The sequence below is a fragment of the Falco biarmicus genome, chromosome 2, assembly GCF_023638135.1.
Source record: "Falco biarmicus isolate bFalBia1 chromosome 2, bFalBia1.pri, whole genome shotgun sequence".
Classification (NCBI taxonomy): domain Eukaryota; kingdom Metazoa; phylum Chordata; class Aves; order Falconiformes; family Falconidae; genus Falco; species Falco biarmicus.
This window is the reverse complement of record NC_079289.1, coordinates 17,231,654-17,249,563: the sequence shown is the minus strand read 5'-3', so window position 1 is coordinate 17,249,563 and position 17,910 is coordinate 17,231,654. Positions and strand designations below refer to the sequence as shown.

The 17,910-nt window shown below is 40.5% G+C and overlaps 1 protein-coding gene across 3 annotated transcripts in view; it reads right to left on the bottom strand.

Annotated features, from left to right (window-relative positions):
• GRIA4 (glutamate ionotropic receptor AMPA type subunit 4) overlaps window positions 1-17,910 on the bottom strand; it is a 240,367-nt gene that overhangs the window by 54,640 nt on the left and 167,817 nt on the right. For 2 of the 3 annotated variants that reach the window (XM_056329584.1, XM_056329585.1), the window contains exons 9-10: window positions 10,290-10,400; window positions 1,610-1,816 (exon numbers count right to left, since the gene is read on the bottom strand). In XM_056329584.1, the coding sequence (XP_056185559.1) occupies window positions 1,610-1,816; window positions 10,290-10,400 (318 nt within the window). Of the gene's footprint in view, window positions 1-1,609; window positions 1,817-5,887; window positions 8,977-10,289; window positions 10,401-17,910 lie in introns of those variants that run through there. The other variant, XM_056329586.1, reaches the window with a different exon arrangement.

Genomic DNA, 17,910 nt, shown 5'->3' with positions numbered 1-17,910 from the left:
TCTAGTACGAGGGCAGTTTGGGTTTGATGAGGTAAATTTTTCAAGATAAAAGGAAAAAAAACCCAAACCCAAAACCCAAACAGAAAACTAAAGTATGATTTCAAGTTTTCCCTGTAATTTTCAACCAGAATGACAGGCCTCTGAAATTATGCATCTGGGCAAGGGAATTTTCTCACAATTTGTAAAATTCCTTGGATGATTTAAAAAATCTACTGGTGTAAAACAGAGCATAGATGTTGACAATCATGTGTTTGCTATTGCAATTAAAAGCCAGACAAGGAGTTGCTTCCATTTTGATAAAGTAAGTCGGAAAACCCCTTGACTTTTAATATCCTGAGATTTCAGCTGCTTCCAAGCCACTCAAGTGGATCCACATGCTTGGTGATCATTCAGCTTTTCCACTTTTTAAAGACACAAGTGAGGCTGGTTCTTCCAAGTACTTCCAAGAACATAAATTTTGTGAAGCTGGTATTACCTTCCCATTCCCAGGTGGAAAAGAAATCAACAAAATTCTGGGGCACGATTTCCCACATTCCTGCAGCAGACAGTCTATTGAACGTTGAGTAGTCCCCTGAACTGATACTAGTGGAGAAGTCTTCAATAAAATTTGTCAGCTATACTTAGCTGGCAGAATGGAACAGAAATGGATCTGCTAGAAAAGCCACTAGGCTTTTGTCACATGTGGCTCTATCCATCATTGGAATTGCAAAAACTACAGCTCTGGATGGACCAACTGGTATGTAATAGTTTTATATAGAGAGGCTGAGGCATGTTATGAGTTCATTGGTGGAAAAATCCTCACCTGAACAGTTTTAGGATTTTATTTTTTTTTATTCCATCACTGCAGTGAAGTTTCTTTAAGAATTCTGATCTGTTCTCAGTGCAGATACTAGCAACTGCTGACATCAGCAAGCATAGCTCTGAGTTTTGCTACTTTCGGTAACACCAGATACTGCAAATATTTCTTCAGGTTTGCTGGAACTATTTTAATTACATATTACAACTTTATGTGTCAACAGAATTGTTAACTGTTAGGCTATTCTGAAGAATCCTCCAAATCGCTATATAAGATAATGCTATTAGTTACTGAATTTACCAGGTTTGCTCTTAAATTTTATTATTGATGTTCATCTTAAAAGGCTGAATTCTGAGTGACCTATTTGTGTACTTGTCTGCAGTGGTTTGTTACATATGTTTGATAATGATGGTGGATTCTCCCATTTCTCAAACCAGCCCAAGAATCCGATCTTTTTAAAAAGATCAGTCCACCATTCCATGACAATGAGTAAATGAGTGATATTCTTCCCTGCTAAGTTTTACAATGTATCAGGATTATATGGTCTCTAACATTAGTTCTAACATCAATGAATTTTTAAGGGATGGGCAAACTATGGATGTTCTAATGTGACAAGGTACTAGTCGAATACATAGTAGAATCTGCATGAAACTATTTAATTTTCTCTCGAAAACAAATGAAAGCACAGAGATCTGAAACAGAATTCTGTTTCTTTTCTGTGACCTCAAGGTTAAATAAAATGCACATATACTTTATATTTTATGACTAATTCTACGATAAATTAAATCCTGCTTCAAAAATTGGTATGCTTACCCCATAAACAAGTTCTCCCACCATCCCATTCCAGATTTTTGTCTCTGGATCCCTTGCTCCATATTTTCCATCAGGAACAATGGCAATTTTGTACTTGATACCAATATGTTTTGCAATTTCTGACGCCAGATCTACACAGTATCCTTCAAACTTGTCATTCCCTTCAAACGTATCATGGTTTTTCTTGAACATAACATATGGGGCTTCCTATAATGAAAGAAGTAGAACTGTAAAGGAGAAGTATACCTAATACACTCTGAAAAGTAACATGTCATCTACTGACTGAACAACACACATTTCATCAAAAGTTCATGGATAGTATTAGCACATTTAAATTAAAATGTATAGAGAGAAACCCTTCTGGAAAGGGACACTATTTACACTGCAAGTTGGCTTATACATTTCACAAGATCTATCGACCTTACAAATTATGAACACAAAAGCTATTAAAGAATGCATACAAATTTTACTTTGTTTAAAATGAAAGACCTTAGTGCAGTATATGCTAAATTTAAAGTGTGAAGAGAGGTCGAACCTCTACAATGCAAATGACTGTGGGATAACACAAAGTATAATTTATGCTTTTGACATCAGTAAGTAAGCATATCCTCTAACAGTGTGGTTACTGTTTATGTAATTTCAGATGCGCAGCTTGAATAATTTCCTTTCTTGAGGTTTAGAATGCATAGTTATTAAGAGGCTATATATATTGTAGTAAGAATATTGAAATACATTTCTGAGGAAACATGTATCTTCCCCTTCAAATAAACAGTACAGATTCTGCAAGATCCTTTAGGATGAATCTAAGCAATATGCATGACCAAAAATGGTATTAAGCTGACACTCACTTTACATGTTGCATGAAAAAGAAGTTCCAAAACATTTTGCGATGGTGAGTGCCATTGAAAACATGTAAAACCTGTCGCAAAAAGTGGATCTTACAATCCCTTTGTAGACCTTACTATTACAACAGTGAATATAATGTGATTGTGAAATCAAGGTCACATTAGGAAAACAAGGTCACATTTTTCTTTCTTGCTCTGTGTGGATTCAGACTTTAGAAATCATTATAAAAAACTATACTTCCTGGTAGTTTTTTTAAATTACTGCATAAAATTCATATTCATAGCCAGTTCCAGATAAAATATCTGTCACAATTGTCACCCTTTGTTTGAAATTACATCACAAAATGCTGGCAACTTAAGTTTTCTCTGTGCTGGCCCTGGCAATCGTGTTTTTGACACTAACCTTGGTAGCACTCTGTCCTATTCACATCTTTCCCACATACATAATTAGTACAAAAATAAAAATAAAGGGAAATATGTAGCTTGAGAATGTCTGCTTCATTGAAACTACATCAACATCAGCTGTAAGCAACAGCAATTTTGTAACTTCTACTGGTCATTTAATAATGGAGGATACGTGGCATCCCAGGAGCAATAGGGTGACTGAATAAACCAATTCCAAAATTTTTCCATGTGTCAGGTAAATTTTTCTTTTTGGATACCAAAATGTATCCTGTTAGCAGTGTGTGGATCCACCCAAGAGAGGAACTTGATAGGCAAGCCTTTAATTTACTATTATAATGTGAAAAGGCAAAGAAATAGAAAAGAGAGTGATTATATGTGGGAGGCACTATTCTCTTTACGTATATAAGTTTACTCCCTGTGGTAACTCTGGCCAGGACCCACCTCTGTATATGGATGGCAGAACAGAGCTTCGTACAATGTGAGTGGAGGAAGTTGTGTAGCTTGTTTGCGTCAGTGTGAGAGAAAGGTCCCATGTTAAATTCACTCAGTTTTGGAATGGGGAAGCGCTAGTGTTTCCTTAAAGATAGTCAGGTTCCTAAATATTGCAGGAGTGTTTCAGTCTCAGATGTATTCCCAGAACACCTTTCCTCCCACCAGCTCCTTCTTACGCTATTCTTTGCCATGGGCATGCCTCTTTGGGCCACAATCCCTTCGCAGGAATTCAGTGTTGGAGGCCATTGATGCATTATGGCCATTACTTCAGCTACACAGAAAAGCTTCCGCAACGATCACTTTCTAAGCCAAACTCTGTCTGACTGATTCCTTGTCCTATGTAAAAGTATAAATGTGCAGAGAAGTTGGAGGATGACAGCAGGTTATTGCATTTCTTGAGCACTTAGTTATGACCACTGCATGGCTAAGGATCACCAAGGACTTCTGAAACTGGGACAATCACAAGACAAGTTGTCACCATCCTGATGCATGTGGCTGGGGCACTGAGAACACCACTGAGCTACAGCATTAACTGCACACTGTAATCACTGCAGTGATGCAATGCAGTAACTTTGCCCGTCGAGTTTGTATCTTTAAAGGAAAGCTGGCTGAGTATTACCAGCAGCCTTCACCATTTCTTGTATTCCTATCCCCAGTTAAATCAGCTTAATCACAAACGCCTGTTTTCCAGAGGGAGGGAGGGAGAAGAGCAGGGAGAAGGGGTCCTGCCCTCTCTTTGCAGTAATCTTGATTTTAGAAAGAATTTTGGGCACATGAATCAAATGTTTATTCCTTGTTTAAGCTTTTTGATCCTGTGAGAGCAAAACCCAAAATCTGGATCTCACTACCTATGTTATTGCACAAAAATGGTTAAAATAGACAAAGGAGAAAAATACTACATCTCCTGATTGTGATTTAGTGAACTGCTAGCTAGAAATAGAACTGAGTCTTGTCCAGTATCCTGCATTTGTAGGCTTGCCTTACAAGCTCCAGCTACATTTGGTCGCTGCACATCAAAAGCAATTTTGTTTTTCAAAGACCAGAGTTAGTGACTGCCAGGTCTTATGATTCAGCCTTTCTTATAAAAACCCAAGCCACAGGCATACAATTAAATTCACACCAGGAAATAATAATTCTGCAGAGGGACACAAAGCAGAGAGGCACAGAAGAGGCCAGGTCAGCCTGCTCCTTCTCCCAAAACCCAGACACAGCGCTTCTGCCTGCACCTCATCACTAACAGGGCTGCTACAAAAAAGCATTTAAACTGTGTCTGCACAGCAAAGCAAATGACAGATGCCTCATTTTTCCTGTTGAAGGCTAAATAAACTTCAGCCCCTCTCACCAGGAGTTCTGTAAGAGAATGCTGAGAAGGGAAGTAGTGGGGTCCAACACCATCCTTGGTAGGCGCTAGCAGCAGCCATCCCATCCAGTGGAGGGACCACCAAGTGAGGATGCAGAAGACCTGGGTTCTGGCAGGGATCTAACTGTTGGGTGACGTGGGGGAACTGCATTAGTTCCCTCCCCATCCACTTATCTTTCTACAGACCAATCTTACTGATTTAGAAGGAACACCTCTTCTAATGCAATTCTCTTATAAAGTAAGGTAGTACCTCTTGCTGTGACTGCTTTAAAAGGAGCAATTGAGTGAGATCTGCCAGTGTGAAACAATACAATTGAAAATAATGGGAACACCTACTACCTTTTGCTTACTATGTTGTCCTTTCCCTCCTCCCTATTTTACAGAGAATAAATAACAGTTTAATTGCTGTGCCTCCTTTACCTGCCAAATAATGAGAGATGTATTTTCAAGGTAGAGTTTGATGAGAGGTTGGGGGTGGGACTGAATGTGGCTTTCTGATAAAGACTGTTTGCAGAAAAAATCAAACAGTAGCACTAGTTTAAATTCTGTCCATTTCAGGTGTTGGGGGTGTTTCAAACTAATGAGGCGTGCAGATGTTATTATAATAACATCAGGACATTGAAAGGCAAGTTTTACTGGTTTGCTAACAAGCAACTTAACAGATGAACTTGCAAGATCACACTGCAAAGTCATGAAATATCTGAACTGATCAATAGCATGTACTCAGCCATACCTTGATACTCTTTTCTATCTGTGGCACTGACAAAGATTATTTTTTCCTGTATAACTTATTACAATAGCATTTTCTAAATTAGTAGTAATGTTAGTGTAAACATGCTAGTCTAAAGATACAAGAGATGCAAGACATCTATGGAGAGGTAGCATCTTCTATTAAATCAGCTGAAATAGCTGAAAACAGTAGGCATACTTTTTCAGTTTCCAGTTATGGCATCTTGTCTAATAAAAATATTACTTCTCCACTCCACCTTTGCATTTACTACATTTTTAAACTATAAACTCTTAACCTACTATATGTAAAACACAGGTTTGACTTACTGCTGAATGAGGTTTAACACCACAATATTTGCAAGATTTCAGCTGCTTAATAGTATTCTATGAGGTAGTGAATCAAGGAAAAGGCCACATTAAAATGATCAATGACTAGCACGGAACAGATATTTGAAATGGTGCAAGCTTTACTTATATAATTCACAGTCTTATAACAATATGCAACATTTGTAAATACAAGTTGATGTCTGCAACAATTACCTTTATAGATGTAAACAAATCATTCCACCACATTGCCACAAATTCATGTATACAGTAAAATGCTCACAACTGATGATTCATACTATAAGGGAAGCTGGAGAAAGTAACTAACCCAAATACCAAACAGATCTATGTTTGGCTTTCCTACTCTACAGTTCATTTCAAAATCTTTAAACATTGTAAAAATAATCTGTAAAAGTGACAAATATTTGTGCAAGGAAATGTCTCATTTTTAGAATAGAAGTGTCATACATTATCACACTTTATTCTGAAATAAACTTCTGTTGATGTCAATGAAAGTTTTTTTTGGCTTTTTGTGGTTTTGGTTTTTTTTTCTGAATAAAGTGTTCAGGATTCGGTTTGAAGTTTTTATTATTGTCATGCAACAAACTTCAATTTTTCCTCCTGTCTACTAAAGAATTTGATTAATAAAATTTCTAATGAAAAAATATTTTTCTGTTATGAGAAAGAAGGTTATAGTTAGAATTTTTGAGGTAAGACTCTGTCAAGAGTATATCAGGCAAAACAATGAGGGTGGCTCTCAGTCACCTAATGAAGGTTATCTGTCATCTGAGATGCCCTAAGGTAACCGGTTTGACCTCCAAGTGCCATTCTGCAGGTCCTTTGTGCTGCCTCTTTATGGATAGGTCTGATACCCTCAGTGTTAGGCATCCACCTATGAGCCATGAATCAATTTCTAAACCTTTGTGGACTTCCACGAAAAATTACATACTTGGGGCACTACTTATCCCATATGCCTGAAACAATATACACCAGCTGAAACAGCCAGATGGAGTGGTCATATATGGCATGAGACAGGCAAGTGTCATCCTGCCAGTGTAAGAAATGGGGGGTTGGCAGTATATTCTAGAGCATGTTAAATGTCACTGAGTGCTTACAACTGGGCAACTGAATCAATAGCTTTTGTAAAGTCATCTACATTTAGGTGACTCAGTCGTGAACTGGATCCTGCCCTTGAAGCTTGATCTGCCAACACCAAGACTATCTGATTTAAAATACTGAGCTGAAAGCCACATGTACATTGAGCTTTGGTTCTAAAGGATTTTTGTGATTTTTATGTTTTGCAGTCTCAGAGTAGGTACAGAGCTGGGTGTATCATGAAATGGATTAGAAAGTTTGGAGTAGTCTTCCCAGCCTACTCCCCACGCTCTACCTCAGCAACTTGTCACTGTATCTCTCCAACTTGCTAAATTAGAGATGATCATTATTCTTGGCTGGCTAAGTCACTTGCTTTACCTCAGTGTTAGAGGAAAGCTGCACATGGCATCGCTTATCCAGTCATAGAACAAGCCTGCTGTGGACGTTCTACCCCCCCGCCTTGAGGAAATATTTCTGCATACAGGTAGAAAATCTGTCCTTTCCAGAGGGCCAGGTGTGCAGGAGGCTGTGCCTGTGATCATGAGGTACAGGACAAAGGTCTCTCCCAGGAACTATAAAAAGCAGGCCTTCATGGAAGCTGGTGGAGAGCACCAGCTGCCCCCATGGCCACCTCTCTCTGGGCTGCTCCTTCACTACATGACTCATCGGAGACAGGTGGAGTGCCTACGCACTAAACCAAAACCATAAAATAAATTCTATGTGCTCTCACTACGTTACAAATCAACATAACATTTTGCCAAGTAGGAAATGCTGTACTAATTTCTTTGAGTGCAGAGATAATTTGTTATAAAGCATCTTCTATGCAATAGCCATACAGCCACATTACAGCAAGGTAAGCACAGACACATAAAAATCGAAGAAACAGCAGGCGAATCAACTTGCACTATTTCGCTTCAGGCAAAAATTAAAGCGAGCCATGCTGAAAACTTGTAGACTTTTCTTACGCCGCCACAACATCTGTCTTTGAAGACTGAAAAGCCTGACAGCACTGGTTGCAGAAGCTTTTCAGTTTAATGTTGGAAAATATGCATGCAACCAAAATTATATGTGTCATCTACAATGGTTCAACTTCCCTTCAATGTGAAGAGAGCAACGAGGAGGTGAAAAAGTCTCTGTCTGGCATTTGCAACATGACTATAATACAGAGAAGAGCAAAATAACAGGATTCTGAAAGTTAGTCTAGTTAAATGTATCTTTGTGTGTGTGATCATATGCTTATGGATGCTAAATACACTGCCCTGGCAGGCCAACATTAAGAATCATGGCTCTAATCTGCCTTCGGCATCATGTGTGCAGCTCCCAGTGGAGTCAATGTGAGATGGGCATGATAAGGCAGAATTCACCATATATTCTTATTCAAACCAAATTCTGATATATTTCTCTTGCACTGTGATTTTGAAACACTGAAAGGGGACACTTTTGGTCATGAAGCAGTGCTGCTTTCAAATAATTGCATTTATCCCAAAATGACATGCTGCATAAACATAGGGCATGCTTTGGAATATTAATTCAGCTTTTTGGTTTTGAAAATGATCCCACCAGTCCTTTCAGTACAGGGACTGGAAAAGTTCTTTTGAAGATAACATTTATTATGCACATCAAAATGCTTCAATGCAAACAGGACAGGCAAGATAACACATTTTAAAAGTTTTCTAGTTTTCCTTTTTTTTCCTTTCTGGCAAACAGGAACCTTTTATATTACTTTTCATTATTATTTTTTACTCTTTTCTCCTAAGCTTGGAGCTATTTATGGAAATTACAGTATTCATGTATGGTAGCTTCAGTCAAAGATATCAGGATTGGTATGAGAGGAAAATTTCGACTGAAAGCTTGTTATTCACATCGTTCTCTTCTCAGCTTGGCAAAGTTGAAGGTTAACGTCATCTGTTCTAGACATTTCAGATTAGTCACAGAACTTTTCTTGGTGGTTCAGTGCCTGGTCATCCAGTCAGAGGAACAGTAATCCATATGGAAAAATTAGCTCAATGCTACTAGACTGGTGGTTAATACTTGAGCCTTAGTTAGGAATGTTCGCAGCATCTTGGGACTCTTTTCTTCCTTGATCAATTTCTTAAAATAGGATTCTTCATCAGAGGCTGAAAAGAGGAGGACTGTACTGAAGTATATTTTTTTTTCCATCACCAAGTCTTTTTTTTTTTTTTTTTTAGGAACAAGATACATATATTTTAAATGTCCCATGCAAAAAAAATAAATAAAGAAAGAAAAGGTACACAATTTGGTTAGGAGTTACATTCTGAATTCCTGTATAGTAGTTTGGTTGGTTTGCTTCCTGAAATGATAATCTTCAACAGGAGATTTGTTAAGACATACTTAATGTATAAATGCTGATACACATTGATGGAAATCTGATAACTAACTGCATTTTTCAGTAAGAAAATGCCTTGACACTTTCCTCTGGATTATTTTCAACTCTGTATCAAATTAGAAAAAATATTGCTTAACAACACATACAGAATATTCCTTTCCATTTGAAACACAGTTTATTCTAAAGGGTTAAAATGTCTTGTCTAAATGAAGCAGGTGAAAAGGGCAGTGAACTGAGATGTAAAATCTTAAAAGCGGTCAGGTAAAGGTCACCCTTTGCCAGTTGGCTTTGACAAACATCAGCTTAAAAGGGCATGTCTAACATCTAAGGGAAAATTGCTAAATATTTTGTTTAAAATACTGGTTTGTAAGAAAAAATTGTTTTGAAAAGCTATGTATTAAAAATGTAAATGAACGAAGCAACTGCATTCTCCTCTGCAACCACTCTTGAAAAACAACGACACTGGAAAATCAACCCCCAAATCTATTTAGATTGTATTAAAATGGAAATTTTATTGAAATGCTGAATAAACATATTAAGAAATATGTTGAAATGCATCTACTAAATTCATGCTTTCATTCAGAATTTTAAGTGTATAATCAAGTTCTGATTGGCTGACTTAACTACAAAACTTGGAATTTTAGCTCTTGATAATGTCAATTTTGAATTTATAATGTGTCAACAAAAAGGGACACTGGTATTACAGACATCTCATTCTATACCCTCTCTTCAATTCTGTTATTTAGAGGTTTCAGGTTTTTCTTTTCTTCCAGTTTCTTGTGAGTCAAGATTTATCAATTAGAGGTTGAACGAATTCACTTGTATTTCTGAGACTTACTTTAGTAAAAAATGAAAAAGACTGAATAACAGAAAAAAATTACCGCAACTCAATTTTAAAATACCGATTCCAAGTGAATCATTATAATAAATGCATACCAAAAAAACTCTGTACAGTCAAGATAATTAAGATATATGGCTCTCACCCGCCCACTAACTTAGGAACTGGCACTCTAAATTAGACCATAACTAGAAAAGAAATTGTGTCACACACCAGTATAAGCATTAAAAAAAGAAACACCTTACCAAAATTGTAGTGACAACTACTGTTCTATTCTCAATGGCTGAAGTGTCATTTCCAAGTGTAGGTTCATGCTGAATCAAAACTAATTTATCCATGTCATTCCAGTAACCAACCTGCAAAACAAAACACATATAATTTACAGTAGAAAAGTCTGCATTCTGTGTAATTACAAATGCAAATGATTATAAGAACAGAGTGATCCAAAGTAATTTTGTACCAAAGGAAGTGTTGTTGCACTCAGAGACAGGTGCATGGTGGCGTGCATCTAACACTTTGGGTATACCATCTTGCACCACTGCTGCACAGTCAGACCTGGTATTGCTGCAACTCAGCCATTCCTGAATGACATGAGCTACTTACTTCAACCAGAGGGACAAGCTAAATCCATTTTCAACAGTTTGAAGCCTTCCTGGGGCATAAATGAGATATAAGAATTTTTGCTCTCCATAAGAAATTTTTCATTCGTTAAGACCTTCTGGTCTTAGATGGAGGAGTGAAAGACATCTGGATGACAGCTTTGCAAATCAATGGCTGATCTCAATTCCCTGCTCCATCATGGGCCTCCCAGGGGATGCCAACCCAGGGGCTTACACCAGGCCTGTTCCACTTAACTGATGGTGATGACCTTTAGTACCTACATCAGAAGCCCTGTTATTAAAGGTTTCTTCAGACTCACCAGACAGACAGGCACCACCCGACAGTGACTCAGCCCATGCAGTATAAGCACCCTTCCTAGAAAAGTGCTTGCTTAAAACATGGTGAGGGTGACTTCACTCCAAAAGCCCACAGGCTCCAAAAGTGCCCACAGGGAGGTGGAACAAATCAGGTTTTCCTCTCCCTGGTTGTGTTTAGGCTGCCACAGAGCTTCCCAGAGCAGAATTAAGGTGAAACAGCTGCCTTTGTTCATGCTGGCAATGAACTACTCTAGAGCCAGGTTTGAATCACTCGTGTCACTTCTTACACTCCCATGAAGAAACCCCCCCACACCCTCCCTTTCCCCCTTCTTGCCATTCGCTTTTCTGCAACTAGATCACGGGTGTCTGTGGACCCTCTGACAAGGCCACTGAGGAGTGGCTCAGTGCCTGTTCCTCTGACCCAGCACTGACAGCACCCAGCTCCACCTCAAACAGACAACGTGAACACAAATGTGTCATTAGAACAGTGCCCTAATTCCACCTAAAGGGGCTCTCCAGGTTGCTGAGAACCTAATGAATTAAGAGACTGACATTTTTCTCAGTAAAGGTGCAGACAGCGGCAGTGATGTTAAAAGGTTTCTATCAAAGAGATGCAATTCAAGCTGGCACAGCTCACTGTTTGGGAGCAGCTAGAGGCCAGCCAGCAGGAACTGTCCCTTCCCTCCTTCCTTGATTAATTAGGAGTTCATGAGACCAAGAGCTGGGACAGAGCAATGCCTTGTCTGTCTTACCAGAAGAGGAAAGGAAACTGCGGTGGGAAGTGGGATCCAGACAGAGCTCCAGTGTAACTGTCAGTGCCAAACTGGCTAAATGATAGATCAGCTATACAGCCAATTTTATTTCTAACATTGTGGTAGAACCCAGACCAAAATTCACCATCACATAGGATTCTGTCTCCACAACATGGAGAAACATCATGTTCAGATCAGTGCAGTGATGCGGTATGAGAGTCTAGAAGTGCAGGGGAGTGCTTTTGATTCCTGGTCTCATACATGTTAAAGAATCCTGTATATTCTTAAAACAACTAACATTACTCTTGATTTTTACGTTTACTGTTTCATAAATTTCCTTTTTGAAAAAAAAATATTTATGGAGAGGCAGGTCATTTTAGCAGTCCTCAGAGCACTGTGCAGACACAACTCACCATAGGGAATTACAAATACATGAAGTAATTCAATATGAGTGAGTGAGTAAGATTGAGTATGAATGAGTATATTTTTTTCTATTAGCAAAGCAAACATGCATAAAGTCTTCCCGTGCACAGCTTCTGGCATATTTAGTTGAAATGTTCCTTTTCTCTCTGCAATTGCTATTACAGCACAGGAGCCTTGATTTAGGTGTCTGCGGCTAACAGGATTCTGCAGCGTTGCTGATATATTGGAGACACAGATTTTCTTCCTAGTAGGATGCACTGCTAACAAATATTCTTTTTCATCCAGACAACTACAGAGTCACAGATACAATTGACAACTCAAAATGTCAAGTTCTTGTTAAAAACTGTGACCAGCTAAAGGCAGAATATGTACACCAAAACCTAGCAGTTTGGGAATCATTATAATAGTGAATGCTTGTTTTTCAATGTGCAATTCCTCACTGCTGGAAAGTTCAGAAGGAAAGCAGAAAATGAATGATGTACTGTGTTATAAAACTAAGTGCCATATGAAAATGCAGACATAGATAAGGGAGGTTTTTGAGGAACGGAAGGCATTTTCTAAAGGAATTTTATCTTGTGTGCATGGGTGTGACTGTGTGTGTGTGCATCTCAAACCTGCACTGAAGTAACTCTGGAGCTGGATTACTGAATAAATATATATCATGACACTTGTTTAAATATATAGATTCACAGTTACTGTAAGAGTACTAAATAACCATATGGTTTCCTACAAACACCTCAAATCCCCAAGGAAAAATATCTGCCTCAAAGTAAATCTGTCACAACAGTTTGGCATTTGAATGAATAGTGTCATTTCTGAAGGGCTGTGCACCTTGTAGCAACCACTGAAGTACTTCTGCTGAAGCCCACAAGTCACTAAGGGCAACAGGATACTCAATATTTTTGTTAATCAATTTTCATGTTAGTTGCCCAAGTTGGAATTTAGGTGCCAAATCTGTCTTGTGCATGTACATACATGCTTTGTTTACTTCCCCTCCCCCCCTCCCTTTTTTTTTTTTAAATCTTGGTGACATGACGAATGGTGAATGACAGAATCACAGAATGCTTGGGGTGGGAAGAGACCTCTGAAGGTCATTTGGTCCAATCCTGCTGCTCAACCTAGAGCCAGTTGCCAAGGACCATGTTCTGATAGCTTTGTAATATCTCCAAGGATGTAAACTCCACAACTGCTCTTGGCAACCTGTGCCAGTGCTTGGTCATCCTTGCAGTAAAAAAGTGTTTCCTGATGTTCAAAGGGAACTTCCTTTGTTTTAGTTTGTGCCCATTGCCTCTGGTCCTGTCCCTGGGCACCACCGAACAAAGCCTGGCTCAGTCTTCCTTGCACCCTCCCTTCAGGGATTTGCACATCCTTCTTGAGTCTTCTCTTCTCCAGTCCCAGCTCTCTCAGCCTTTCCTCATAGAAAAGGTGCTCCAGTCCCTTTATCATATTTGTGGCCCTTTGCTTCACTCTCTCCAGTATGTCCATGACTCTCTTGTACTGAGGAGCACAGAACTGGACAGCTCTCCAGGTCTGGTCTCACCAGTGCTGAGTAGAGGGGAAGGATCACCTCCCTCTACTTGCTGCCAATACTTTGTCTAATGCAGCCCAGGATACCATCAGCTTTATTTGCTTCAAGGGCACATTGCTGGCTCATGTTCTATTTGGTGTCTACCAAGATCTACCAAGACCTCCAGTGCCTTTTCTGCAAAGCTGTTCCCCATCTGGGTGGCCCTCAGCATATATTGGCACCTGGGGTTATTCCTTCCCAGGTGCAGGACTTTGCACTTCTTGTTGAACTTCATGACTTTTCTGTTAGCCCATTTCTCCAGCCTGCTGAGGTCCCTCTGGATGGCAGCACGACCCCCTGGCATCACAACCCCCTGGCATATCAGCCATTCCTCCCAGTTTTGTGTCACCAGCAAACCTGCTGAGGGTACGTTCTGCTCCATCATCCAGACCATTAATGAAGATGTTAAATGGGATTGGATCCAGTATTGGCCCCTGGGGTACACCACTAGTTAGTGGCCTTCAACCAGACTTTGTACCACTGATTGCCACCACCTGGGCCTGGCCCCTCAGTCAGGTTTCAATCCACCTCATTGTCTGCTTATTCAGCCCATACACCAATAGCTTCTCTGGGAGGATCTTAAACGATAGAGTGTTGAAGGCCTTAGTGAAGCCCAGGTAGACAATACCCACTGCTCTCGCCTCACCTACCAGATCGGTCATTTCATTGTAAAAGTTTATCACACTGATAAAGCATGACTTCCCCTTGGTGAAGACAGCCATGCTGACTACTCATGATAATTTTCTTGTCTTTAATGTGCCTGGAAATGGTTTCCAAGAATAGCTGCTCCATCACTTTCCCAGGGACTGAGGTGTAGTTCCCTGGGTTCTTCTTCTTGCCCTTCTTGAAGAGAGGAGTGACATTTACTTTTCTCTAGTCTTCAGGCACTTCTCCCAGTTGCCATGATTAATTAAAGATTATTGAGAGTGTCCTTGCAATGACATCTGCCAGCTCCCTCAACACATGTGGGTGCAGCCCATAAGGGCCCATGGACTTATGTATGTCCAGTTTGCTTAAGTATTCCCTGATCTGACTGTCTTCCACCAACGGTACCTCTGCCTTGTTCCAGCCTTTCTCCCTTGTCTCTGGAACCTGGGATTCCTGAAGGCCAGCCTTGCTAGTAAAGAATGAGGCAAAGGCGGCATTTAGTACCTCAGATTTTCCCATGTTCCGTGGACTCGGGTCCCCTGTCTCATTGAGCAAAGGGCCTACATTTTCCATAGTCATCCTTTTGTCACTTGTGTACATATATAGAAGCCTTTCTTGTTGTCTTTAATGTCCCTGGTCAGATTCAACTCCATTTGGGCTTTAGCTGTCCTACCTTTGTCCCTGGATGATCAATGTTTCTGTATTCCTCCCATCCTTGCTTCCACCCTCTGTATGCTTCCTTTTTTGTGTCACAGTTTGGCTAGAAGCTCTTTGTTTATCGACACAGGCCTCCTGGCATTTTTGCTGAGTTCTTATGCATTGGGAGGGAACTCTGCTGAGCTTGGAGGAGGTGATCCTTGAATATTAAGCAGCTTTCTCGGGCCCCACTTCTCTCCAAGGCCTTAGCTCTTATATTCCAACAGGACCTTGAAGAGGCCAAAGTCTGCTCTCCTCAGGTGTGAGCTTGCCTTTCACCCTCTTCCCTGCTCTTCAGCTCCCGAATGCTACCATCTCATGCTCACTGCAGCCAAGGCTGCCTTTGACCTTCACATCCCCCACCAGCCCCTCCCTGCTGGTGAGCAGGAGGTCCAGCAGACCACTTGTCCTCACTGGCTCCTCTATCCCTTGGAAGAGGAAGCTGTTGTCAATGGACTCCAGGAACCTCCCGGATTGCTTATGTCCTGCTGTGTCATCCCACCAGCAGATATGGGGATGGCTGAGGTCCTCCATGGTGACCAGGGCCTGTGAATATGAGGCTGCTCCTATCTGTCTGCAGAAGGCCTCATCCACTCGTTCTTCCTGGTCAGGTGGCCTAGAGCACCTAGACACCCACTATAACACCACCTTGACCTGTCCTCTCTTTAATCCTAGCCCATAAACTCAGCTGGGTTCTCATCCATCCCTAGCCAGAGCTCCATGCACTCCAGCTGCTCTCTCACATAAAAGGGCAACTCCCCTTCCTCATCTCCCCTGCCTGTCCTTCCTAAAGAGCCTGTACTCCTCCATGGCAACACTCCAGTCAGAGAAGCCACCCCGTTACATATCTGTGATCTTCCTCCTCACATCCTTTCCCCTCACCAGCAGGTTTTGTTGTTGTTCTACAGACAAAAATCAAGAAAGAAATACTGCATAAATGAAACTAATATGACCATTGGCCACTGCTTCCCATTTTATTAAACTATATGCAAGTCTGCCTCTGACTAGCTGTGCCATTTTATAATGCTCTGTTCACTTCCTTAAGGCTGTGGGCAACAAACCCCACTTTTCTGAAGGTTAGAGGCATGCGTTACTCTGACTGGAAAGGCTAGTCTTGAAAAGATATTGCTGGGTGACTCATAAGTCATGTTATGTAGGACATGAGAGAAAGACATTAAAAGTGAAGGCCTCTTAGTTCAATTAAGTATAGCCATTTCTCACGTATTATATAGGATTTGTCAGGCTGGAGCACAGAATTGGTCCAATGATCACATAAAAAATACTATGTAATACATGAGAAATAAATTCTTGTGAGTAGCCAGATTTGTCAAAGCTGTTATGGCTTGTTATATCAAAGACAGGTAATAGCTTAAAAGTGGCAGAGAGGCATGCCTGAAAAGGTAAGAAAAACACCTTGGGACTCTACCACAGCTCAGAGAGAGCTCCCCCATTTGCAGCCACCCTCCCCTTAAATTACAGGCAAGAAGGGAGGGTGGGGACATCCCTGCAGTGGTGCCAGCCAGACACCTCTTCAAAACAGGTGACAAATGTTGAAACAGGAACAGGCCACTTTCAACAGCCAAGCAAATTCCCTAATGAGTTACTGAAGTTGTGACCTAATTGACCACATCTTTTCCACCTTGCCTTCCCTCCTGCACAACTGGGAATCAAGGATGGAAAGGTCGTATTTCACCACTTGCCTTTGATGCACCCCAGCCACCCGTATATCCTCCTGGCTGCCAACAGTGCTGCGTGGAGCCAGAAAGGGGGCAGGGGTGGCAGCAAGGTCAGACACATTGTCTGGCAGGGGACACTGGGTTTCCCAAGAGAGAAGGAAGACAGACTCATCTTTCCCAATTTGTTCTTCAGCCATCTGTTATACTTTCAAAGGCAACTGTACCAATATGCCTCATACACAGGCACAAGCTTTTCTTTGGTCTACAGCTCTGTACTGTGATATACTGGCAATTAATCCCGGTGTGTAATTCTGCTCTGGGTCTCTAGTTTAACACTCTGCCTCCTCATCACTGTGGCATGTAACTGTCTTCAGGGACACACAGTTCACCCAGGGTACTATTTACTGGGCTTGTCACCTGTGGCCTGACAGCAGAGGACTATGTAATTCAATTCCAATTGCCTTGGCCCTACTCAAGTGGCCATGATTCTCTTATTCACCATCAGCTTCTCACTTTCCCTTGTTCGCAAAAAAAAAAGGCCACAGTGCTTCCAAAGGAAATAAAATCCTTGAGTCTGAGTATGTTTTCTGCTTGTTTTATACTATGAATTTCAGCACAGATGAGAAAGGGCTAACAAATACCCAGACTTACCTCTTCAAAGTGATTGGGCTTAGTGATAAGCTACATGCAGTGAGACAGAGGATCTGCTTAGACATATATTAATGTGCATTTGCCTAAGTTGCTTACAAGCAACCAATCAAGCACACAGGATTAGATACTGCAATTAATTTCAGAAAACAGAAGTATTCAGGGCATTATTTGTTTCTTCGCTCTCCTCTTGTCTTTCCTTTCCCCCTTAGAAGCCCTATGTTAGTTACAGTCTATGATTCATGTTTACACAGAACATACAAATGAGCCAGCTTAAAAATATCAGTAAATTGCATGACAGAAATCTTTGGATAAGGTATAAGAAATATCTACTTTTCAGAGTTCTGACTATTTTCCACCACACAGCAGCCTGGCAACATTCCATCCAGCTGATTTTCATTAGTATATTTGACTGATTGACATCCCACCTCTCCAAGATGCACACTTGTTTTTGTGTTCCTCCATTTGTGTATATATATAGTACATACTATTTTGAAGTATCTACAGGAAAATTAAGTTTAAATCTGCTTTTACCACAA